At 44.6% G+C, this 25,923-nt stretch overlaps 5 protein-coding genes across 5 annotated transcripts; 1 reads left to right on the top strand and 4 right to left on the bottom strand.

Annotated features, from left to right (window-relative positions):
• Nucleotides 1-275: 275 nt before the first annotated feature.
• On the top strand, nt 276-560 carry H6S33_004839 (uncharacterized protein; the record flags this gene model as incomplete). Its single annotated transcript, XM_044836203.1, has 1 exon — nt 276-560. The coding sequence occupies one exon, from the start codon at nt 276-278 to the stop codon at nt 558-560; it is 285 nt and encodes a 94-aa protein (XP_044690812.1).
• Nucleotides 561-5,204: 4,644 nt separating this feature from the next.
• H6S33_004838 (uncharacterized protein) lies at nt 5,205-6,888 on the bottom strand (the record flags this gene model as incomplete). Its single annotated transcript, XM_044836202.1, has 3 exons — nt 5,205-5,383; nt 5,447-5,979; nt 6,038-6,888. The coding sequence occupies 3 exons, from the start codon at nt 6,886-6,888 to the stop codon at nt 5,205-5,207; spliced, it is 1,563 nt and encodes a 520-aa protein (XP_044690811.1).
• Nucleotides 6,889-9,952: 3,064 nt separating this feature from the next.
• H6S33_004837 (uncharacterized protein) lies at nt 9,953-12,622 on the bottom strand (the record flags this gene model as incomplete). The annotated part of the gene is made up of 3 exons (XM_044836201.1): nt 9,953-10,095; nt 10,162-12,465; nt 12,529-12,622. The coding sequence occupies 3 exons, from the start codon at nt 12,620-12,622 to the stop codon at nt 9,953-9,955; spliced, it is 2,541 nt and encodes an 846-aa protein (XP_044690810.1).
• Nucleotides 12,623-18,842: 6,220 nt separating this feature from the next.
• H6S33_004836 (uncharacterized protein) lies at nt 18,843-19,064 on the bottom strand (the record flags this gene model as incomplete). Its single annotated transcript, XM_044836200.1, has 1 exon — nt 18,843-19,064. One exon carries the CDS (start codon nt 19,062-19,064, stop codon nt 18,843-18,845), a length of 222 nt encoding a protein of 73 aa, XP_044690809.1.
• A 1,851-nt stretch (nt 19,065-20,915) lies between these two features.
• On the bottom strand, nt 20,916-21,170 carry H6S33_004835 (uncharacterized protein; the record flags this gene model as incomplete). Its single annotated transcript, XM_044836198.1, has 2 exons — nt 20,916-20,995; nt 21,056-21,170. 2 exons carry the CDS (start codon nt 21,168-21,170, stop codon nt 20,916-20,918), a joined length of 195 nt encoding a protein of 64 aa, XP_044690808.1.
• Nucleotides 21,171-25,923: the final 4,753 nt, after the last annotated feature.

The raw sequence follows: 25,923 nt of genomic DNA, 5'->3' as shown, positions 1-25,923 counted from the left end.
CACCACCATCAACGATAAATGATCCCTGCACGATGCAAAATGGAGGTTTTAATATCTCACGCCTCAAAAGCACCTCTTTGCCCGCCCTCTCTTTTTCTTTCTCTCCAACCTCCTCAATTCCTCATCACACTTCTTTCTTCAATCAACCGGAGAAAATCTCAGAATAACTACTAGCAGATGCACTCATCCTCTTCACTAACTTCTTGCTCCTCCTCCTCCTCTCCCTACCACCACTACGACCACATCAGCCTTACGCCTTTTTCCACCTCTTTGCAATGCCATCGTCCCTCCTCCCATCCCCTCCCGCGTCCCCGACCCCGCAGTATCCACCACCTGGACAGCAGCAGCAGCAGCCGTCGCGCCGCAAGAGAGCAGCATTCAGTTCCGGTAGGGTTATCCCGTCGCTTCGCAGGCACGAAACAATGCTGTTTGGGGACCCGTTGAAGACTGTCCCATGCCAGAGCCAGGATAATTGTAGTTTTGAGAGCTTGAGTGGTAGTAGCACCAGTAGTGGGAGTGCCGATACCAGTCAAGACAGCATCAGAACTGAGGCATGTTGAAACAGGAGGAACAGTCCAGGCAGGTGGGGGGATGGGGGTTTCTCTGTGGTTTCATGGGGGCGCCTGGCGCTGGGTTTGGTCTTTGACTTTGGCTTTGGGGGAATGGACGGATGGATTGGGCATGGCAGGATATTGGAAAACATATTTGTGAACCGACTGGTCGGAGGGGGGCAAAAGAGCGTTCGCGATGCCTTCAACTTCTTTTATTTCTTTACCGTTGCGACCGTTGAATGTACCGATCATACAGTAACTACTTACCTATTCACGAATTGTTCTGTTACCACCATCAACTATCATCATCTACCAACTATCCATCCATCCATACGATATCCTCCTAGCTACGAGCAAGTCCCTCAACTCTCACGTCTACGACCTCACCAGCCTCGCCTCCCAGAGACAGGATTTTCCGGGCGGCGGCGTTGTGTGAGTGTGTGAGAATTATCTCCTCGGCCCGTCCGCCACACCAGTCGCGTTCTCCTGAGACTTTGGGTTCACGGTCGCGACGTGGCCAAAAAAGACGCGGAGTCACGCGGGGTGAAGGGAGAGGAGTCATCGTCGTCGCGTCGGCTTAAGTGGATTTTAAACCGTCCGTGCGTGGGGTGTGGTACGGTACGGGTGCTCTAGCCGAAGACGGTTAGCTGCCCCACTCCCACTGTCAGCAATTCAAAGAGCAGGATACGGGGGACGGGGGAGGGAGAGAGGCTTTATTTTATTGTTACTATTATTATTATTGTTTGGGTTAGGGATACGGGGGGATTGTTTTATTTCTTTTGGGCTTATTTGGATTAGTTTTGTTTCTTACGGGGTTTGCCGTGGTGGATGTTGTTGCGCTTTTACGTATTAATTTGGTTTTCTTCTTCTTTTGTAATCATTTGTTTTTAAATCTGTTTGGTTTATATAAGGGAATTTCTTTCTCACTTGTCTGGTGCTCTGGTGCTCGGTTTTGGTTGCGTAAGGTCTCTTTTTTAAATTTTCCTTCCGGGAGCTATTGTGTTTTTGGGGTTCCTTATTAATTCCTTTTTGCCGGTTGCGTGTACTATGTATTTCTACTACTACTATTATATTACTACTACCTACTACTACCACCTAGTACTATAGCTATCACACTTATACCTTTATCTTTACCCTTTATCTGGAAATCACCTTCGATATCAATCTCTTTCCTCTTCTAGAACCGTGCCACATTAACCCAAGACTGTGTCTCTAGTTACAGAATTGCCAACTAACACCCCACCGGTATCAGCCCACGACCCACTACCACGCACCGGTGGTAGCTTATAGAGCACGTAACTCGATCTGCGGGGTAGGAATATACTGCGGGCTCACGGAACACAATGAATCCTGAATCGAGATGGCTGTGGATCTCTTGGAAGGGGGGGGGGGGGGGGGGTCTTGTTTAATTACCAGGTGGATACTACGAGATGATGACCAGTCAGATATGTGGGCCCCCGCTACATACTCACTTGGTACACCCCCTAGAATAGCTAGGTTATACCTGAAACAAGTGTGTAATCGGCACACAGGGCGGGTTATTCCAGGGCTGTTGATGGGGCGGGTTTAAATAATGCCCGCTGGCTACGTAGCTAGGAGGCCGGCCGCATTTTCGATATGACATTGATCCGGACGGCGAATATATATGTGTATGGCCGAGAATCTCCTCGAATCAGATGCTGTTACATGTAGTTATTACCGGCCGGCCGGCCACAGGATGGCCTATGAGGGAGCTATTGTGTGGCCACGCCGGCAGTTTCACCCGCTGAAAAACATAATGGACAGCCTTGATCTTGATCGGACAAGGCCCGCATGCTGCCAAAGAGTCACCAGCCATGAATGTATGACGTGACACGGCCGGTGTCGGGTCACGGCGGAGGGCGCGTGTTTAGAACCCCCGGGCCCGGCCAGTGACCTTTATAAATTGCCATGGGGTACTTGTAGTACGTAGTACGTAGTGGCGGTGCCGTTTTGAATAGTGAGTATGGTGCGCCACAATAGCCCACTGTTTGGTGTGGGATTTACACCTGTGGTATGTTCTGCTTGGTGTAATTGCCTGTTTGGTTTGAGGGTTGTGACCTGGGGTCTCTTTTATGCATGAGATATCACTCGGAAGCCGTTAAGTGATTTGTGCCAAGGAGAAATGCGACAGCGACAACAACGAGGTTCTGTGATGTCCAGCTATTGAGGCGGCTGGAGAAAGGAAGAGAGACGTAGACGCTTACCCGGTAATGTGCATTTGAAGTATTGATATTGACGGGCGACGATAGATTATCATGTGTTGCATGGCCCACTTACTAACCATATCCAGGACCACAAACAGACCTTCCGCCGCTCGGGGGGAATATCTGGATATTCTGATAATAGGTTGACTAATCGTAGCTAGATGAAGTGTGTTGGAAATGATGGAGAGGGTATGGTGGTTTGTTGCGGAATTGGAGTCATTGATTATCACTCGATCTGGTGTTTCTTGGCGTTGAGATTGTGTTGGGTTCGAGTTGTGGATGGTTCTCTTGGTTACAATTGGATACATTCAGAGATACAATAGGAAGCATTGAGTTGGCGGGGTCGGAGGGCTCTCTCAGTCATTTTGTGACGATGTGAGTGATGACTCGAGGATGGTTTTGTATGTGTGAATTGGGGGTTGAATTCATGGCCTCTTTAAATCTCAAAAGATAGTCTCGAATTATATTTGATAAGACCAACTTAATCTCTAGCATCTTCCAGATTATTTTGATATCGTAAGGGGACGGTTGAATGTGATGGCGCTCGATTAATTGCAATTTCGAAAACATTACTTTTATTTAGGTTCCCTAAACCCGTTTGCTACGCGCGAGGGATATATACATGACTATTAACCCATAGGCAGCCCTGATCCTCAAATAGCTTAGAATAGATTTTTTCACTGTTCTTTGTTGTCTAGCAAGCCAATATCTCAGGTGCGGTTGAAGAGAACAGGTATGCATGTACAAGACCAGGCCGGCTAATAGGAAGACAATTGAATTGTGCTTATGGGTTTCTACCTAATCAACAAAAGAGCACGCCAGCAAATGTCAGGGGAACAGAGCTGGAAGGATCGGCGCAGCTGGACATAGAAAAGGTGAACGGTGAGCATTAGGGAGCAGGATGAGGACGACCAGTGTAAAAATCGGGTCTCGGAGGCCATACTGAGCCCTGGGATTGTCCTGGACTGGGAAGAGAACCGGCCCCAGTACTAACTATAGAGATGAATGGGGTCGAGAGTAGAGTAGCTACGTACTTGTAGTCAATAATCTAGATATTGGTTAGCATTAGTTAAGGAAAGGAGAGAGAGTTATAGTTATTACTACAAAAGAGAAAGATCATGTGGAGTAAAGTAGTTTTGCACTGGTATGCTGAACGTTTTCCCTATTTTTTCGGCGTTTCGACGGTGATAGGAGTTCGATCTAAACCTGCTTGAGCCCCAAGAATTTTTATTTCCACACCTATTAAAGCTTGATGTTCCGCTATCGTCGTCTCCTGCGAGCTAGTACGTATCTCGGCTAAAGACCGTTGCCACCGGCAATTACATATCCCTGTCATGAAAATAGTATATCGAGTGATTATTTGTGAAGGAAACTCAAGCCATTATGGCCGAGTGGTCTAAGGCGGCACATTTAAGTTTCTCATTTGAGAAAAAACCTGTGTTATCGAAAGATGCGTGCGTTCGAACCGCACTGATGGCAGATAATTATATCATTTTTTAAATTTTGTGATGCACTGCTCGTCAGATCCAAGTTTGCGAAAAAAAATCATTGCTGCTCAGTTGGTGGGGGAACTGGTGGGTGTATGAACAGTAGAGGGGTGTGAGGTGGCCAGTGGGGGAGATGCTGGGAATTGTTGGAATACTTGGCATTTGATAGGTTTGACTTTAATTGCAGGGATGCTTCTTTCCTAGTTCCAACCACTTCGTGATTCAAACAACATCGGTGTTTAGCACTACTACGCTACGAAGGAACTTGAAGGCACATCAGCATAGCGGAATACTATGAAGAATACTGTGTTAATAAGGACATACCAGCGTAATCATCTTTCCTTACCAAGCTTCATTCTTCGTGTGCGTATTCACCATCTCTTTCATTGAACCATCACTGACGTGACTGGAACATTGATAGTTTTCGCTACGATAATGTATAACTACTGCTTCATCAAGGGGATATGGAAGAGACAGTGGCAATTTCGTCACAGCGTGGGATGTGCTATTCTGGCCCATTATTAAAGGTCTATATTCCTTAATCGGTAGTGGATGGCTCCCATGGTGGGTGGATATGGAGGCTTTTGATAGCTAGGATAATTATAAGGCCGCCCCGGAAAGATCGGACGCCCATGAGTTTATGAGCGCAGTGTACTCAGGGGGTTAAGTCTGTTTCGCCTCGAGGACAAAGAGTCTAGCTCAATTATATCAATATAGAGACCAAATTCTAACTAAACTGGGGGGTCAGGGGCCCGGTACAGGTATCACATAAAGTCTTTAATAGTTTTGATTGAAGATATGAATTTCTTCATACCGTACGGCACAAGAAATTACTCGGTAAGTGGAATTCCAAAGAATATTTGAAGACTGGCATTACGCTCATTATTTTCATATACAATATTAACGTAAAACATTAAATTAGGAAACATGGATGAAGACATTTAACCCCATTGCCTCTTCCTGAGTCTTCCTTGTGTCGCGCCGACCTTGTTCTGCTCGAACTCCATCGCGTCTCTCTTGGCCAACATGGTGCCATCTGACTCCATGCAGTTGAAAAGCACGCAATCACCTAAATTGTGCGCCGCCATTCTACCCTCAAAGAATGCACCATGGAGATATCCTAATAGATTTAATCAGCATACCATTCGTTTCGTCAAATGGGAAAAGTAAAACCAGAACTCACCAAAGTACTTCCTGCTTGTGTGCTCTCCTGCAAAGAACAACCTCCTCTCTGTCTCCGCGTCTCCACCAACCGGGGCCCTCATATCATCCTGCTGCTTCACAGTAACACCCGCACCCCAATTGGTGAATGTGCCTCGAAACAGGGGATCGAGCGTCCACCTTGGGAAGGTAAAGTCAATTGGCTCTGGGACATTCTCGGCACCGTACATGTCCCGCAAGACAGCCACAAAGTCGGCTTGGACCTCTTCGTCCGTCTGCAGTTCCGCATGGTAGGCAGCGTCGGAGGTGAGGGTTGCAAAGATCGATTTGGATCCTTCGTAGAAACCGGGGGCATCAAGCGACTGCCAGACTGCGTAGTAACCACGCTCGTCGGCATCGGCATACAATGCAAACTCGGTGTCGTTCCAGAATTTAGTGGGGAACTTGGCGAAGATCTTCATGTAGGTTGCGAGATGGAAGTTGGCGATGGCATCCTGTTTCCAGTCAGGTAGCGCAGGTTCAAACACTACGTCGTCATGCTGAAGAACTCCCAATCTGATGATGTGTGTTAATTTTGGATCATTCTAGGGGATTCTTTATAGAGTTGACTTACGAGAAAGTGCAAAGCGCATACTCCGCGTTAACCGTTAATCCACTGGCCGTCTTTACCGTCACTCCGTCGCTTCTGTACTCGATGGTCTCCACAACCTCACCAAACAATACCTTATCCTGAAAATTAGGAATCTCATCACCATACTTGATGATCACCTGCTTGTAGCCACCCTGGTCAATCACCAAATGATTGTCGGAGTTACCAAACTCGATAAAAGTCTCATTATAAACCTCAATGGTACCGATAAAGCTGCTCTCCACAGGTGGCTCCGCTTGTTCCCAGTCGTGACTGAAGTACTCAGCGGCTCTCTCCTCAGGCGTCAATGGGTTCCACCCCGCAACCCTCAATCCCGCCTTCATGGACAAATCAGGGAGGCCCAACGCTTTACGTCTCCCAGCATCTGCGGAGGCTTTGATAAAGACCTCTTCCTCATACCTCGTGAGTGCCTGGGCAAGGCTGCCGGTCTCATCCTGCCAACCATCTTCGGTGAAGTAGTCAATGTTACTCCAGTTAGAGTATCGGTTGTTGATTCCGTACTTCTGAGCGAGTGTCCAGATGGGGTTCGTGCCCAGTCCTTCAACCCAGTTTGCGCCGAGCTCGATGTTAAGGTCACCAATCTTGCCCTGTTGCACACGGCCACCGAGTTCGTGACGAGCTTCAAGGACAAGAAAGTCGGTGATGTTGCGATCAATGGCTAGAGAGTGAGCCGCAGATACACCGGTCATTCCACCACCTAGAATTAGGACAGTGGTGTTGAGGACGCGCTCATCGCGGGGACGGAGGGCAAGAGTTGTGAGAGGGAGGAGTGATAGAGGGAGAAGGGAGAGGGGGAGGATAGAGCGGAAATGCATGATGGGTGATGAGGTGAGTGAGTCCGAGGCGTTGAGACTGACGCTGGGGAATGAAGTTCTCAGATGAGGAGGACTGTGGAGTATTATATAGAGGCTCAGAAGAACTACCAGTAGAGAGCAATTGAACCATTTAGGAATCGGATTGGACGATTGAATTGTTGCATAGTTCACCCCCAGGGTGCGCGAGATATCGTGCGAAAAGTTGCCATTGGTGCCACATAAGCGATGACAGAACTTCACTTCCTCAAAGAGTACTCTCCCGCCGCTCACTGTGCCGCTAGAGGAAATCTTCGGTATCCGCTGTGCCGTTGGGTTTCATGAGATTCGGGGCCTCACGATGAGGAATACAAGTTAGGTATGATACAACAGACAGTCTAAACTCCTTGCAGTTCAAGCATTGAATGACATAATGTTCTTAATCACTAGAATCAGGAACATAAAATCTTTTTAATTGGATTTACAATAGTCAAGACACATGTTGTGGTCTCAGTGTAACAGCGCGAGACTTGACAACGAATACCCAAGAAGTTTTGTTGTGCCTTAGAGACACCTCGGTGTCTATGGGATTTTCGGTGTTTAGCAAGGAATTAACGGCATAGGGTATGGATTGACGGCATAGGGCAGGGGGTTACCAAGAACCTCATGCATGATATGATGTGAACTGCCGAGTACTTGCTGCAGGAATAACTGGGGTAGAGTACCTTCGTACCTAAGCCTAGGCCCTTTCCAAAGACGAGAGAGGGATTTAGAGATACTTTAGTACCATTGTGCGTAGTATAACAATATTCGGCGCATGTTCTAAGAAGAGTAGGCTTAAGTGGTTTCATAACAACCTGAAGAATATCCCACTGAGCCGCTATTGTGATCGTTTTAAGAGAGAATACTTGTACAGCTTACCATTGCTTGGTAGTACTAAATCTCGATGCTGGGTACATGATTAGCGAAGATGCTTCCGGTGCTAAATCAGCCGAAATGCTCATGGAGTCACGTTGATAGTGACGTCCTGAATCAATTATTAGTAGCTGAATCCGAGACGCTCACAATGCAGAGTTGCGCGATTTCATGCCTGCATTACGGGGCCGGGAGTCCGACCACAAGAAGCTTAACACGATGAGTCTCCATGCACTCTCTACGTATGTAGTACATAGCACCTACACATCTACTCCACTCAAAGCTTTAAAGATTCAAATGGGATTATATTTTATTTTTCAAACCCAAAATTAATAAATGTGCCATTTGACGAGGAGAGATGGCGTGATCGAGGTTGCTGGTTGGAATACATACATACATAGAGTAAAGTATGTTGGGGGGTACTGTAGGTACCTGATACACTCTACTGATACACTCTACTCTAGAGTACTCACGACAGGCATGAAGTACCCGAATATGCAGCTGCAAGTTTTTGGTGTATTTTTGACTTCTACTCCAATGGAAATTGCAGATTAGGACGTGCATTTTCGGGTACTTATTACCTGCCGCGAGTAGTAGGGTAGTAGTACCAGGGGTGAGGCTCGGCAATCTGTGAACCGAATGCACCTGTTCACATAAAGTTAAGCTCACCCGGCCCAACTAGCTGGGCAGCGCATGTTATGCATGTGGGTACTCGACGCTAACCTGTGGTTACACAGATGGGCCATCCAGCCAGTCGGCTAACTTTTGTAGAGTGTTCAGCCCAGCTGCTGATCATCAAAGGAACAAAAGCCGGTCTCAGCCCCGATCGGTATGTATTAATTGTAGGAAATGCCTGATGAAGATCGCCTGTAAACCTGGTAAGAGTACCAAGACTCAAGAGTCTCTCGAGTAGAAGAATATATTTGCGTAGAGTTCCTAGAGTACAAGGTACTCTATTTAGAGTAAATGCACTCTACCGCCTGTTAAGATAATGTGCAATTATCATCCTCGTTTTTCTCCACTGGTAAGACACCAATTGATTCACGTACTGTACTCTACGTAGCCTCACCACATATGTTCTCTAGCTCGTGCCATGAAGTACAGCTGCTCCTAACTCCACCAGTTAGAGTGCATATTTATCGAGAGGGCCAACAAAAAAGCAGAACGATTATCACCTGGATCACCCCGGGCGGGTACCCAACCGATCCATAGCTTCAAGCGTCTGTTCCCCGATCGTCCTGAAAGTCAGCTTTCTTCTTTCGGTTTGCACTGGAACAAGTTAGCACCAGCCGAGAGATGCGATGCAGTGATTGGTCTTGGCACAAAAGAAGGCTCCGCGTTACTAATTCTTGGCGCAGACCACCAACATCCAATCGTTAACTAACTCGTACTAGACCACAAAGGGGTTGATTCGTTGTGCCTACCCCACTCAAAACAGGGCCTTTCTTGCAGGTACTAAAGAGTGCCTACTTTCGAGTAGGAGATATATATGTCATCAACAGATATATTACATCCCCCATCATCCCCTAGTACCAGCTGTAACTTCGACCTCTTGCGTGGCCAACACTGAGAAGAACCCTCGCGGCAGTCCATCTTGAAGAATGCAGATGGATTTTATCCATAGATTTATCAAACAAACCGTGAATAGGCAGGCTACTATCAAGGTTCCATGGCCACGTACCAGAAAATCCGTCAAAGGTATTCCGATAACCGTTTAGCTTGATAAGTGGGGTTGGAGATAGCCCAGTATCCTGACTGATAGCATTTGACATTGATATCGAGCGAGGAGATGGCGGATACATATACCGAGGCGAAATGAGTACAGAGAGCTCTGGAAGCGGAGAGAGGTAGGTTGTCAAGTGCAGTCAGATGAAGTATTAACAGCTGGCCACAAGGGATTTAGTGGGTCCAAGGAGTGATATATACGCTTGATTACCGGAACTAGAGGTTTGTCACGTTTCTTTAGTTATTCGGCTTCGCTTTATTGCCAGGAAGAAACCATATCTGACAGATACTTCAATTCCTTGAATATCTGAGCTTTTTGATTTATTAAACCGGTCGGAGTAATCATTTTATAGAAAGGATTGATGATTACATTTATCTGACAATATAAACAAAATTTATGATCGGCGGCATGGCATATTACGAAAGAAATCAAAACTGCAAGTGGCTTCTAACCATATGTCATTTTCCTCTCCCATCGAACACCTACAAAAGCTGCGATTATAACAACCGGCAATACGCTACCCAACTCGCCCAAGCCCGCCCATTCAGGCGAGATCCTAACAGCTACAAAACCTCCTCCAGCTGCGATCACTGCAAAGAAATTCCACAAAATTCCATAAGCAAAAGAAACCCAGATACATGTTCTCACTCGCCTACTCAGGTCCAAAAAACTGACGACACTGGTTAAGGATGTTGACAAGATGGCCACATCCGCAGCTGATATCGCAACCGAGGTCGAGTCAGACATAGACAGCCCAACGTCTGCTTGTTTTAGTGCTATAGCATCATTGGTCCCATCGCCAAGGAAAAGAACAATTGGGCGCTTTAGTACTGGTTCGTTTGTGTTGTCTTCTCGTGTTGGTTGTAGTTGAATTTGAAGCTTCTTGATTTCGGAGGATTTTTGTTCTGGAGAGCAGCCGGATCTGCAGTTTCCTTCTGGTATACCAAGGACCTTCGAGATCTTTGAGACAGCGTGTGTATGGTCCCCAGAGAAGATATAGGTTTCTATACATCTTCTATGAAGCTCTGCGATTACTTCTTGTGCTTCAGGGCGAATAGTATCTTCAAGCCCAAAGACAGCCTTGAGCTCCCCGTCGATGGAAAGCGCAAATACTGTCAACCCTTGCTGAACTACTTCTTTTACAATGTGATGCGCATCGCCATTATGAGAGCACCAAGAAGGCTGCCCGCCTCTTACGAGTTGGCCTTCGATTGTGGTTTCGAGTCCTTTCCCCACAACTGTCTCAACAGTGACATCCGGGTGCCCCAACGCTTTCGAAACACTTGTCGCTAATGCTTCGGAAACTGGATGCTTTTCTCCTTCGCACAGGGTCTTAACCAATGTCCGAATTTGATCTCCGACTTCAGCACTCCATCTAACTCCAGTGTACTCCTTCTCAAAAACAACTTTCAACTTTCCTGTTGTTAAGGTCCCCGTCTTGTCGAATACAACCTTGTTTGCCTTCAGCCCTCTTTCCACTGCGATGACATTTACAAATAAAAACCCGCACTTTCTCATTGCGACCCTACTGGCAAAAATCATGACCATGGGTACAGCAAGACCGATGGCACATGGACATGATACAGCCAGTGTTGCTACAGCAAAAGAAACCGCTTCCACCGCGCTATCAGACCACTCCTCGTTTCTGCCTAGCCTATTGACAAGAAGCCAGATAATGAACACCGCCAGAGAAACGAAAAGAACAGTCGGTGTCATGATGGCTGCAAATCTATCAGCCATCTCTTGCACTTTTGGCTTTTCCCCACCAGCTGATCGAACCATCCGTTTGATGACAGAAACTGTATTTTCGTGCATCAGTCTTGTAACTCGATATTTCAGTCTGCCGTTTACGACGTTGCTTCCGGCCATTACCAATCGACCGACCTGAACCTCTGCAGGAGCTGCTTCTCCTGTCAAGAGGCTTTCGTCTACTTCCGCCTCCCCCTCCACCACAACGCCATCAGTGGCAATAACACCGCCCTTGAAAACAACCAAGACATCCGCGTATTGAAGTAATTTCTCGTTAATCTCTCGAATGTTGTCGCCCTCCACCAAAAACACTCTCTTTGATCTCTCCCTTTGATGCTCGTCGCCAAGGGCCAAGACCCTATTCAACGCCCACATTCTCACCATCCCGGTGATCCACCTCCCTGCGAGAATCAATGCAACCAACAAACAACATGTCTCGAAGAATGGCTCCTTTCCAGTGGTTCCAAGTGTTCCGCTGATGGTATCAATCATGAAGATCGATACCGAAAACCCCCAGGCAGCGAGTGTAGCAACCAGGACGAGAACGTCCATATCGATTCTACTACCACCCGCTCCACCGTATATCATGGTTCGAAATGCGCTGATATATATCCGGTACGCTACTCCCATAACAACAGTTGCTAGAGGCAGTTGAATGGTATATTTAAGGGCCATTTCGATGTTTGGTAACGGTACCCAGGCCAGGATAAGGACGGGCACTGTCAACATTGCAGATACAAGTGTTATAATTCCCAAAAGCTTTAAATGCCTTCTTTCCGCTTCGGATGCGGCCGTATCTTCGTTTGGGATGTCGACTATGTTGGCATCAAATTTAACGTTGTTGTTGTTGATGTAGCACAACAAATCCCTAACCCCAACGATAGCTGGATCGTATCCAACCTCTAGTATAACCCGTCCGTTCTCGCGGCCGAGAATTCTCATTCTGCGGACCTCATCCATCTTCTCGATTCTCTCCGGCGATTCTTCATCGCATATTGTTATTCGGACCTTAGCTAGACCTGCATCCTCAATACATCCACTTCCCATGACTGCCACACGAAACCCTGTCTTCTTCCTCAATATTTCTACGATCTCATTCTCTCCTCTGAACTCGGGCCAGAAAGTCACCTCAGCCCTGTTGTTGAGAAAACTGACCTTGACACTAGCAGAAAGCACACAATTCATAGATTGTAGAACGTGAACAACTTTATCTGCGCATCCGGTACATGTCATTCCCGTTATAGTCAAAGAGAGAAACCACGGTATGAGGATACCAGACTTCCCAATGTTTACTATGTAATCCTCATCATCATCCTCGTCAACTTCTTCATCAATATCTGACGATGTAGAGCAGCAGTCGGGTCTCATGGCTTTGTGCCGACTATTACAGCATTGGCCAAGTGACGTTGATGAGGTTCTTGAGAGATTATGGTGAGACTTAGTGGACTGTAATCTTAATGAGGTGCAAGGACATTTCATTGTTGATGTTCCCGAGAGATTTGTTATCGTGAGACTATCCCATTCTGAACGATAGAGACATAAAGCACAAGTTGGAAGTTTTGCATGATTATGATGTAGATTGTGGCGGTCAGGATGGTTGTGGTGGGGTCGACGGCCGTTATGTCCATGATTGTGCTGATCATTGACCGAAACGGTTCTTTTTGTAGTTTCTGTTTCGGAGCAGTAACCTATTTCGGGGCTCGCATGAGAGTTCTTGTGGATATAAGCTGCATATTTCTCGAAACAGCTCTCTTTGAGACGATATATTTTTAGCTAACTAGAGAGTAGAAAGGGCACACATAAGAAGGATAGTGAGGGGGGTTAGTAATTACCATCACAAGAGCATATTCCTTCCTCTTCGGAACAACATCCATTACCCAGTTCACTTATCTCTTTCTCCAGCGAGGCCACCATTAACTGATTCGGAATATGGTGATTAATTTGGCCGAGATTTTTGTTCGAGAGTATCGTTTTGTCACAGCTTGGGCGCTGGGGATGAGCATTGGGCAGTAGTTGCAATGATGAATTATACCGGTCATGAGAAGGTGTTGGTGAGCGTTGGCTGAGATTTTGTTTATTTTGTTCGCAGGCAGGACCGGATTCGGGATCAGCCATTGAAAATAACTATTTCTTTGTGAACCACCGGAAAAGGATCTAAGCTGTGAGTTTGTCAGCCATGTTGTTACTGGGGGGAATAATGATCTGATAGTCACTTACAAATTCTGGTAGAGGGATTGAACCAGCTGGAATATTGAATTGATGCTAATCAGTGAAGTTACACAATGAAGCCTTAGTTGTCGAAACTAGATGTAGGAAGGGGGAGTATCGAAGCTAATATGCTGGTTTAGCCCACCGTACCGAGCAATATTCAATTATGGGCTGTATATGCAGACTTCTTCCTGAGTAAAAAGAGACCTAGGAGTATGAGCGCTTTACATCAAATCATCAAAGGTTCTAATTAACATTTGACCACTTACTGTAACCTGTAACTATCCGCGATTGCAGCATTCTGTAAGATCCTTTGCCGCCGCTAGTCAGGATCTTTCTTCCTAGATAGTTTAGCATCAGTCAGTTGCATATTTCAATGACTTTAAGAAATTCACATGCGAGTTGATATCTGTCTCGCTGGCGTCGTATTTTACCCTCGTACGATTGTTGGTCCAGGCGCCTGCCCTTGTCTTGAAATTATTACTGTGGACCAGCATGTACTGGTCTTGGAACGGGATTGAGCCGAACTGCGGTAGATAAGAGTGGTGGTGGGCTCAATTCTAGCCCTCTTTCAACCCCGTATTTCGGACCTTAGGAGTTGCAGATGAGTTAAAAGGAATATTCAATAATTACGAGGAAGAAGTATTCAACAGCTGATTTCTAACCTGACTACCCTCGCGCCAGCCTCTCCCCTCCTACTCTCCCTCTCCCTTATTCCAGCCTTTCTCCCAGCCTTTTCGAGGAAGAAAGGTATTGGGTGTAGCTAGCTGCATGCAACCGGATTCTCTCTTATTTTACTGAACGCAAGGGGTGGTGGCCGCATTCCGCAGAGAGGGATCGATCTAAGACAACGAGGAGATGAATCAGATGTAAACGTGCAAACATGGGCTCTATGCACAAACCTGCGGAACAGGGCCCGCGTAAAATATGAAATCTGCTGAGGGAGAATAAACAGGCGGCTAGGTACCTACCGAGCACATTGAATGGCCTTTTGGGTTCTGGTGTCACTCCGCGTCGGCCACGTACACAACAACAATTGATGAATGCCATTTGCCAGAGCTGAGCTTCGTTCAACTCGAGAGAAAGGAATAATAGTATACGAACGTATCTAGGTACACCTGCCGTTCTAGATTGAACAGCTGTACTTAATCAATTTCATCTGTTTGTTCTTCGGGTCTTCGCACGTACCTATGCGAGAACTTCATGTATCATCACGAGTCGGGGAAGCAACTTATGTTACCGCTGTACTATAACCCTACCCCAGATCATGTATCTATCCTCATCCAACATGGTTTCTGGGTTTCCTCTTTGCAACGTTTCCGTCTGATCTTAGTGATAACTATAAACGAGCGTCATATCTAATCCAAAGAAAGGTAGAACTTAATGCAGATAGCCAGAGTGATGTTAACAGGAATACTCTGGATAATGCTGTAATAAAGATTTATTCGAGTCTTCGGATGAATTGTCTATTCGAATATGTCGATCGATCCACCGCTAAGGGCTACATAGTAATTACGGAAAAGAGGATACATAGTATCGCATGTAAGTATCGCGTTGCATCTCGCGCTCGCTAAAAAGACACCTAACAGCATTTACTTCTACAATCTTAGCGAAATCTTGAATATAGTTCGATCTAGATCTGGATCTGCATAGCAGCGCCATCAGTAGCCGGACAAACAAATAAAAAAGTAGGTATATCATTGAAAACTGATTCTTGTTAAAACTCCTAGCAAACATTAATATGTTGACACAACGTAGCACCTCAATGTGTTGGCATTTTGGGCTGATTTGGAACCAAATAATCTACGTCGTGGGTTAACTTTGGACGTCCTAAATTATCGGTAGTGTGCAACAATCACAGATTTCGATCACTGCTCTACTACCGATACCCGCTTAATACACAAGAATTAAGTGTTCCTTTCACTTGTACAAGTTTAAATGAACGATACCTCCAAGTAAGCAAACATAACATAACGGAGGAGGGTACTGAGTAATTAACAAATTACTTATAATTATCTTCCCTACTTGCGGTGAAATTAAGTATTGTCCCAAATATTGCGCTGGCAACCATTTAACCCAGCCAAACTTGAGACCCTATAAAACCACAACCAATAGCTAAAACCAAGTGTATTAAAGTCATAGTCATTTCTATGCTCAAAACTAATTATCTCCTGCTTTAATTATCACGGTTATAGTGGTGGTTGTTAGGCCTAAGGAAATGGTGAGGTCGACGGTTTCTATCGCGAGAGTTAATTTCACCGCAAGTACATAGCTAGAGGTACTGTACCTACGGCTAGACGCGATGTCAAACGCTACCACCGTTTTACGGTCTGATTTTTCCATAGTCCAGAAGGAGAACGCGCCAATCTCGCTTGTATTGGAGCATATTCGTCACGTGAATAATTTCATATTGGTTTAACTTATCACTTGTGGAAACAAGCGCTTGATTAATTGATGCTCGATTAGGAGCGAGTGATAGAACATGAAACGGTGACCAGTGAACTTACATAACCCATGCTCGCCTACACCAAAGGTGTTAGTATACTACTCTAGCAAAACAATATTTCTTATTCTTATTACGTATAATTGACAATGTTGGTATCGGCGGAATAAATTTGTTCCGATTCCATCTTACGCCGCTTCAATCCGCATTAGTTGATTCTTTTGGTCGAAACATAGGGTTAGGGTTCTATTCAAACATTAAACGAGTGATATTTTGTGATGATGAGTGGGTTGTACAGGGGCCACCTAAGATGATAAGCGAGTAATCTATCGAGTCCACCCGGGTATATTCGGGCCTTTCCGCAAGAAATTTCATTTCTAAACTCGGAATGGAGTGTTTTAGCCACACCCGATTTTCAAATTTCGGGCTCAAATTTCTAGTTCTTAGCCCACCTGTGCTGCGCTGTACGGAAAGTGTTATCTCTCATTAAGTTGCATCTTGCACGCTAATGTTGAACAACTTTACAACTTTGCTTCGGTGCCGACAAGTATGTAGTGGCGAGTTTTCAAGACAATCGATGGGTATATGTATACCCAAAGTCAATCATTGTGGTAGATTACAAGTCTAATGCAAAGCCTTTGCAGAGAAACGTTACGTAGTAAGCGACTCTTAGACATCTCTTCGTCTTAGATAGTGACGATAGTTGACTTTATCTGTCTAGAAGCCTTTTTCCTCTAGTGAACCTAACCCTCACTCTCCGAGCCGTTTACCCCACAATTAGCCACCGGCTGTGACCCCCTCTTTCCCTTTTCTTGAGCCACCAAATCCTCCTCGTAGCTATAATTTTGTATATCAGATTGTGGGCATAGGTACAGGCAAAGGGATACCTAGACAGGCCGTCAAGCAAGGCGTCTTCCCCTTATCGGTAAATGTTTATGTGGCGCTAGATATTGTGGGGATGATTGTGCATGCTTGGTAACTAAGTTGTAGGGATCATGGCCGTCGTACTACTACTTGAGCCATTCCCGAACTTTATTTTGAAGAATGCATGAGCACATGAATTTAATCTACCCAGGAGACATCACGCGCTACACTAGCATCATCCCTGTCTACGATCGAAACCCAGCTGCCATGGCCAGTTTCATGGCATATGGCACGCGTAAATTACATAATATCGGGATTATCTGCCACTTTTCACTGATGCGATCTTTCAATTGTCTCGTAACCAGTCATCGCTGCAGGGGCTTGCGCACGCCTCACTTGCAAAAACCGACAAAGGCACATTCATGTAGTACCTTATCAGTTGATCACTATCTTGGTTGATGATCGTTCTAAGAGGAGTCTCTCTCCTATCCTCGTCCTAATGACACGCTTATGATACAACTCCTTGACTGTGGCAACGGGTAAAAAAATAAGCCTCCAATTACGATTTGCTGGCGGAGGAGGCTTATATAAGCATTTTGCGCCCAAAAAGGGTCACTTTAGCATTACCTTGGTGTAAGCCTCCAAATCGGGTAATGCTTGGCCCCAAATAAGGCATATATATGCCTTTACCTGCCCAAAAGCCTGATTTTAAGACAAATCTTAGGTTACATAATCATAATTAGAGGCAAAATAGGCATTATTTTGTGATATGTCTTAAACAGTACTTATTTGAGCTCAACGCTGATTGACTAGGAAGTATTATATGTAGGTAATCCTGATATAGGGTTTATCTACGAGAAATCCTAATTAGAAGGTAATCGCCAAGCTGGTAACTACAAAGCTGGGTAACTGTGGATGACTAAGCCGGTAGCTGAGCCGGATAACTCCCTAATCTACATATGGAGGCATTCGAATCCTGACTCATCTTTCCCCTAACGACGTACAATCTTCCACATATGATTTTGGTACGTTTCCTTCTACCTAGTATATCTACATACTAATCTTCATTTTAGCCCTTTAGCCTACGATACCCGTATTTTACTTTTTCCCTTAATTAACCCTGTCGCGTTGCATAGGGCTCGACGCTTTGCACTCAGCAGTGCAACTAGCCAGCGGTCAGGTCCTATCCCCCGCCAATAGGGGCGGGCATCATGGGGCTCTTCATGGGTTCCTGTCGTTCACGGTCGTTGGGGCCCTGAACGTTTCCCGACGTGTCAGGTTTGTGGTGTCAGCTTCGAGTCGATAGATAAGCGTTGTGAGCCTCTTACATGGGTACCGGGGTACTGGCTGCTTTCCTGGCGATTAGGAGGTCCCTCCTATCTATCAATCTCCTAATGTTAATGTTCACTAACCCCCAATACTGTGTCACTTCACCCCTTTTAGATCGTTGCCTAGTAATCGGACTTGCCCTCATACACTTCGTATGAGTACAGCGGCATCGTCGAGAGGTTAAATTTGCGCTGATGCAGTGGGCATCGCTTTCAGGTGAAACATGTTGAAGTTTAGTGCCTGCTCCATGATCCAGATTAGAATCTGTGTAGATAGCTGTAGTATATATTTTTGGGATATGGGGCTGTATTGCGGGATAATTAGGTATGTAATCTACGTACAATTAAACTCTAGATACCTATTAAGAGGTGCATATATATCTTGATATTCAAGCGCTCAGGTAAAAGTTATATTTTGACTGTACTACGCATCAAAACGGTGATATTACGTGAAATCGTATCGTGCGTATCAACAAGAAATAATATTTGAACCCTAACCCTACTATTAAGGCTCAAAAAATCGAAAAAAAGATATTTCAGCTTATAATTGGACGTGTACACTAGATTAGGGGTATCACGACAGAATATTGCTTTTTTAATCACATTTTATTGCTTTTTCCTAGACTATGGTCTTAACATCATGAATCGTAGGAAAATCAACACTTTTGAGATATCAGACATATCAGGGACATCAGAGGTAGTTATATCGTACATTTTAGTGGGTATTAGGGTGCGGATTCCGAGCTCAAACAGCACCACATGGGCCTTTTTTGCCTCGAGCTCTAATATTTCTTCCAGGCACAGGGGCAGTTGCATGGGTTGCGGCTTGAGCAACACCAGGCGAAATTGTCTTATTGGTGGTGGTGATAGGCATGGTAGTCGCAATACTAGGTGCGACTGCCCTAGGAGGTGTAATTGGTACAGCAGGCGGAATTGGTGCAGCACTCATAGCTGGTGCAGCACTCATAGCTGGTGCAGTAGGCAAATCTTGTGCAGGGGTAGGCACACGAGGAGTTTGCGCAATACCGGAAGTTGGTGCAATATTTGTAACAGAGCCATTTCAAGTATCTGGTATATGAGTACGTACAGGGCTCAGTTACATGCTGAGAGTGATTGTTAGAACCCAGTTGCACAGTGATATGCAAGTACTGGCAGTATCACGGCCCGACAGTCCCCACCTACCCTGCCGCTGAGAACGTTACAGGATCAAGTTATTCAGTGAAGGATCAGAATGGCTTCGGTTAGGTTGGATAAGTTAGGAAGGTGCTCGGAGGATACAGTAAGCGCTAAACGCTTCATGTTAGGGTGCTGGAAGAAGGATCGAGATCGTTTGTGGGATGTTATTATGTTCGCCTGTTAATTCCTCAGCTGCAGTTATGAGGGTTAGTCATCGGATTATTCTCTGGGGTTTATATTCAAACTTCGTTCTCACTATTTGTACTTTTCTTTCTTTCTTCTTTACGCAACGTCTTCATTATGTTTGTTAGTAAATTCTATTCTGTTTCGATTGGTACTCAGTCCGGTCCCCTGTCCTCATCCTAGAACGTATCCCGGATCCATCCTCGCCTCGGCACCTGCCTACATCTTTGTCATAAAACCCCGTCCCGTTAGATAGGTTCTGCTGATTTGCGCACCAAAATATGAGTGTGGTGCGCAATAGGAGTATGGAGTACATCAAAAAAGAAGTACTGTACAATTAGTAATAATGTAATACATGCTCTAGTATAATAATTGCTCTAGTATAATACGTGCTCTAGTGTAATACGTTCTGTAGTATAATATATATCCGAGTATAATACATACTCTAGTATAATACATATCCACCAATAATTATGCCGAGGTATTAATCGTTATTTAATAGAGAGGTATATATGAAATTAAATCTTGAATAACGCTTATTTTTATAAAATCTTATTTACCCGTAAGGCTAAGATAAAGTGTACTAATGTAAAAGAATACTTCGCGACTAAGGATTGTATAATCATTATTTTCAAAGATACTTTATATTGAAATAAAGGATCATACACCGCGTAAGCCTTTTGTGAACTAATACTTAATCGCTGGAGTTCGTCGTTGTAGACGGAGATTAGAATAAGCAATATACTACCAAAAACAGTAATATTTGCCTTATTTGAGTCTCCCCTAACGATTATTTTTTTACCGCTTCCTGCAGTCAAGTCTCTATGTGGCCCAATGCCAAGACACACGTGACAAGACCAACATATACACTTCTCGCTTGTACCTACAACTAGCGCTCTGCATACTCTCTCATAATAGACGGATACTAGGCTCGTCCCCAACCCGTCTACTTCCATGCTTCCAGGGACGTTGCTGCAAGTAACGGGCTGGGTACGAGACTAGACGGATACCACAATTCAGGTATGTGTACAGTGTACTTGTGTTTATTCCTGCTATATACAGCGATCGATGTGTTAGCTGCATGTATAGTTACCCTCGGTGTATACGTGTCCCGTTAGATTTTGCTGTTCGACTTTAGATATATCAAGCGAATCTAGTTCCAATATCAGATTAGGCTTTGTGGGGACCTGAAAGAAGAGTTGCATAAAATCCAGTGCTTATTGAGCAGATATAGTTCGCAGCGCTAGTATCGACTGAAAGAAAAGAACACTGACACAAAGTATGATTCAAGCGTACAGTAACATCACACAGATTTACCGTACATTGGTTGCAGACAAGACTCATGATATATCTTCTAGGGGCACCTCCTGAGCAAACTTTACGACCCAAAAAACATATAAAATCCCAGAAATGAACAAATGCAACGTTATGGCAAGCGATATTGACATAATAATTTCTCCTATCCCCTGAACACAACAATAGGATCATCGCCTGAATCTTGCTGAAGATATCTCTCTAGCATCACACTGGACTTTGGTGCTAGAGATTCTAACCATTTTAGCAGTCTATTTAAGAGCAAAAATGGAGATACAAACTTACTCGGAGGCTCGATAGGGCGTGCGGAGACTTCGTCTCCCTTTTGAGAAACGTCCTTGGTGGATTTGGAACCGGTGGATGCAACGAAGATAGGCTGGGGAGCTTTTGCGGGCGGCATGGATTTTTAAGGATAGTGTGCGGTGTTGGAATTTGTTGAATTTTCAATGTTTTGAGTGTATTCTTGACTGTGGGTTCTAATGAAAAATGGATACGCTCGTGGATTATTTATACCAACACTAGTAATATGATCCGTGATTTTATGACATCTAACACCCGGGACTAATCCGACCCGCGGCCGATAAGCACTACTATACTTCGTTCAAACTAGTAAAACAACTGATTCTCCTGCTGCATAGAATTCCCCACATATCTGAATCTCTCTTAATAAAAGCTAGGCTGCGATTCCGATACTGTCTGTACATACAGTCAGTTGGACATGTGCTCCGGCTGATGTTATTAGTTTTCATCAAGCCTGTTACAGCACGTACGTAGAAACACTTTGTGCCTTTAGAAAAACAGAGCTGTGCTGTAATATTTTTGAGGGAAACGATGAATCTTATTATATATTACGAACAGGGATCGTTGCCGGCCAGAGCAGAAGTTCTCGAGCCCCGGATCGCATTAAGTTCTCTCGGGGTCTTAACGTCGGTTAAGCTGGGTAAATGTTGTCGTGAATGCAAAAGAAAACTAAAACCAATTTATTACAAAACAGTGTAATACGCGAGCTCGTTTAAAAGATGTCGAGTCAGTATATGTATCCCTAATTGATCCGCCAGTACAGTATCCAACTATTACGTCGATAAGCTAAAGAATGCGTGCAAGATAAACGTTGAGGTTATGGCACCGCGCCGGCATGTCAAAAGTTCAATTGATCAGGCCTGCGTACTGCGTATTAATTCAAAGGTCGGAATTCTGTGTGGGGATTTGGTTGCAACCCTGTAATTAAAGAGCGAGTAGAGAGTATATAGAACCAGAAATATGGAATTTCCTAGATATAGAGGTCTCACGTTGTACTGGCGGATGCCATATAGATTAGATTAGAAAGACGACCATTGGACAAGCGGGGGCAGAAACATACATGTAGTCAAAAGGCGGGCGGGAAACAGGTGGCCAGAAGCGATGGATAATAGTTTAGATTTCGGCTACTTCTCATGTTCACTACTATCATCATAATTACATCGGTTCATCTCTATAATTTACAGATATTCACGTTTTCATCATTAGTTCGTTGAGAAGGATCGAGACATGAATACAAAGAGCAGCCAATAACGTGCATATGCCCAATAAGCCAATAAACTTAAAATCATTACGTGAATATAGTTATAACTACATGTAGATTAAGGGTGTGTTTTTGTGAAACTAAGACTTTGGGTGCTTTAGTGACGTAACCGTCGAGAAAAACCCCACCAAAGGTTTTGGGTAATTCTGCCTCCCTACTATCCCATGGTCCGTTAATGCTGACCCCCTATAATAGAGTAATTAAATTTGTATTGGATATAACAAGATCTGTTAGTAAAGCCACACAAAACTTGCTTTTTTCTGGGGGGTCAGCATTTCACTGACGGACGATCCAAGTCCAGCCTTTAAAACCCCTTAAATACCAACAACCAACACATGCACACCTAGATACTCTTAAAATTAATGGGAGATGCTTCAAAAGTACATAACTCTTTCAGCTCATAAAAAAAAACTCGTCTTTTGACCTTTTCAAAACTTTTCATTTTTTGACTTCTGGGACCCCCTAGCCGGAGGGCTGGGGACTCGTATGTTGGGGTTGGTCGCCGAAAGTCTCGCCTTGAATTCGTCTCATATAGCTAGTCTCAACGTATGAACGAGACTCATTGTGTCCTACAGGGAGTACCGGGTTGGATGTACGTGTGCGTGATGGACAACAAATCAATGATCCGTGGACAAGCATCATAAGGCATCACTCGATCCTATGAACAGTTATAGTTTGTGGCTATTGGCGGACCAGTCGCATAAAGTACGCCACCACAAAATATACATCTAGCGCCGTAATTTGGCTACCAGTTTAATGGAAATTTGTACAGATTGCAGTATGTACTTGTATACATGCATACAAACTCTTGGCACTGGTTGGGGCTAATTGCAAGGGTTTTTCGTGACGTTGTACTGTTGATGATCATAAGCTTTTGAGCGGAGGAAAAAATAAGTTCATTAATAATTTGAAACATAGAAAACAAGGTTATATGGTGCTTATCACAGAATCTTTGAATTGATTCGATCGTTGGTGGGGCCGGAGATGCATGACAAGTATACTTGTATACATATGTCTCCAAAGCTTACATGTGGCCACGATACCCCAGCTCGTAGCCCGTTCCTTCCGCTTAGGCCTTCCTAGCTGCAGTGTACTATATAACAAGGCCTAATGTTTCTAAGGCGCAACCGAACACAAGCCAGACAGTGTTTGCGGAAGATTTTCTATGCACGACCGCGGAAAATATGTCTAGAGTCTTATAAATAGCCATGAAAGGACTAGGGAGAGTCCCCAATCCCACTCTGGATTACATATAATTGACAATAGGAGACAAGTCCGTACGCGGTTCATGTATCCTATAACTACATGTAGCTGCCCCGCGGCCGGCCGGCCTCTTGGAGTGCCTTTTAATTCCAACCCATATATGACTCGTCAAACGCCCTCTCAAAAGTCGTTGTATAGGTACTAACATAATCCGTTTCAGCCACGGAGTCTTCGATCGATGATGAGTAATTATAAACTCATCGCTAGAATAATGCGTGCTGAAAGTTCAAAGGAGTGAGGGTACCAGCTCATGTACGGAGAGTAGTTACATAAGTATACGTATTTAACATATATAGATAACGCCATCATGGCTAGATCAGAGCCGGCTGAGCATGTACTTAGTATATTGATTTTTGTGGCCTAACGCTGTTTAAAAAACGTTCATCTAAACACTGGGATCACCAGCTGGCTGGTAGTGTTCTGAAGCAAACACAGATAGATTCGCCTTCACGAAAGGAGTGTAGAACCATAGACACATGTATCCATACATGTTAAAAACTTGTTAGCCGAAATTCGAAAATGAATCACGTGTCACATTTTGCTTCTTTCGCGGGGTCGACGTATTCTAGCTTCCAGCCGCAGACACCTGTAGGTAAGTAGATCAACAAACATGTATTTAATTCCTTACTCGCCTAAGATTGAGCAATTGAGAAGGTGTGACTGGATACCAAGTGCAGTAATATCTGGAAGCCATGCATGAAAATGATGCGCCTTGAAGATCTACCCTAGCTACCCAGGGTTATGCACACATATTGCACATAATGTGTAAGTGGACTTGTCCACTGTCCGAACATACAAATAGACCACTGGGTACACAAGACGTTGAAGTTGGCTTTTCAAGCCGGGATATTAGGGGGCATATATATTTCAAGACAAATAACCAAATACGGAAATTTCAACGTCTTGTGCGACCGGCCCCGTAGTTATATTCGAATTACTATATACGGTATATAGGTTATAACATCAATAAGTTCGTCCTGCAGCGCTGGGGCGCATTTCTATCGATCCAGTGTAGGAGCCAGAGAGTTTGCGATCGATGTAGACCTAGTACCTAGGCTATTCATGTACCGCTACACATAATCGAGAGTTTGCGGTCCTAGGTTCATCATTTCCAGGTACCGGTGAAAACTCTCGATTTGGAGACCTTAAATCTCCACCTAGGAAGGTAGAGCAGGATGATGAAAAAAACTTTTTAAAAACATTAGGATAAATTTCAGATTGTCATTAATAACTGCTTTCATTATGGGCTTAAAGTTAAGTATATTGAGGTGTGGATCCGGGGTCAACAAACATAAGGTCTCTCATCGGCCGTGGTTTAAATTATAAACGGTCTCTTCTGTTTTTGGACACAGCGCGCGACCTCAATTCAAACATCGGTCTGAATTGTAAACTCTCATGTTCAATTGATATGAGATCAAACGGGGAAGGGTCGGGAAAAGGTAAGGAAACTCCGGCCTGCCTGCCCGGAGTTTTCAGGAGTAGTTTTAGTTTCTTCTTGTCCTTACATTATTTGAATTTCATGAATTTGCGCATGTTGCCACCTTGACTGTACTGTACTTAGTCAATTGGGCGTAGCCAATATTATGGGTGTACAGCCGGCCTGGCAAGTATGTACGTTGAAAATGGTCTGAGAAGGCTTAAGGTAAGTAGGATATTTTCGACTGCAAGACTCAAAGATATGCCTAGAAATAGGTTCAATAACAACACCAAGGATCCCCCCTTTTACTGTATATAGAGTACGTACTTATGAAACCATGCAGGCCAAAGGATTATCGCCTGGTAGGCCGGGACCTGCTCAGAATCTGGTGCTCTACAGCCTTGGCAACTTTGGGCCGAAAATTACTGTTTGTGGGAGTTTCTTGTTGAAACCTCAACTGTATCATTACCCTATATAGCAAGGAAATCACCGAGTTTGTACAATATGCAGAGCACCAGATCCCGAGCATGTTTCGGCCCACCAGGCGATAAGCACATGAAAAGTTGCCTGTATTGTGCTTGTATTGTGTCACGCATTCATTTATCCCTGGTTTTATAGTCGTCCGCGATCCGGATGACAGCATGCATGCAACACCTATATAACTAGCTATGGCCACTTTGGTAGGTAGGCACAATATGATATACCCACCATAGCGGATCGATCGATCGCAGCAATAGCTAATCTCTCTATCACGTTGCATTAATTGGGTTTAAGTGCCTCGGATTGAATACCGTGAATACCACCCTATCATGTAGGTACAATACCGTGATTCTTAAGCGATGGTAATATATGGTACCTATATCTGGATCTACCCAGAGGGTAAATGTGCGAATTTGAGCTTATTGTATTTAA

The sequence above is a fragment of the Morchella sextelata genome (assembly GCF_020137385.1).
Source record: "Morchella sextelata strain SCLS chromosome Unknown scls_18, whole genome shotgun sequence".
NCBI lineage: Eukaryota > Fungi > Ascomycota > Pezizomycetes > Pezizales > Morchellaceae > Morchella > Morchella sextelata.
The sequence above is the reverse complement of the archived record's forward strand: the minus strand, read 5'-3'. Positions and strand labels throughout refer to the sequence as shown.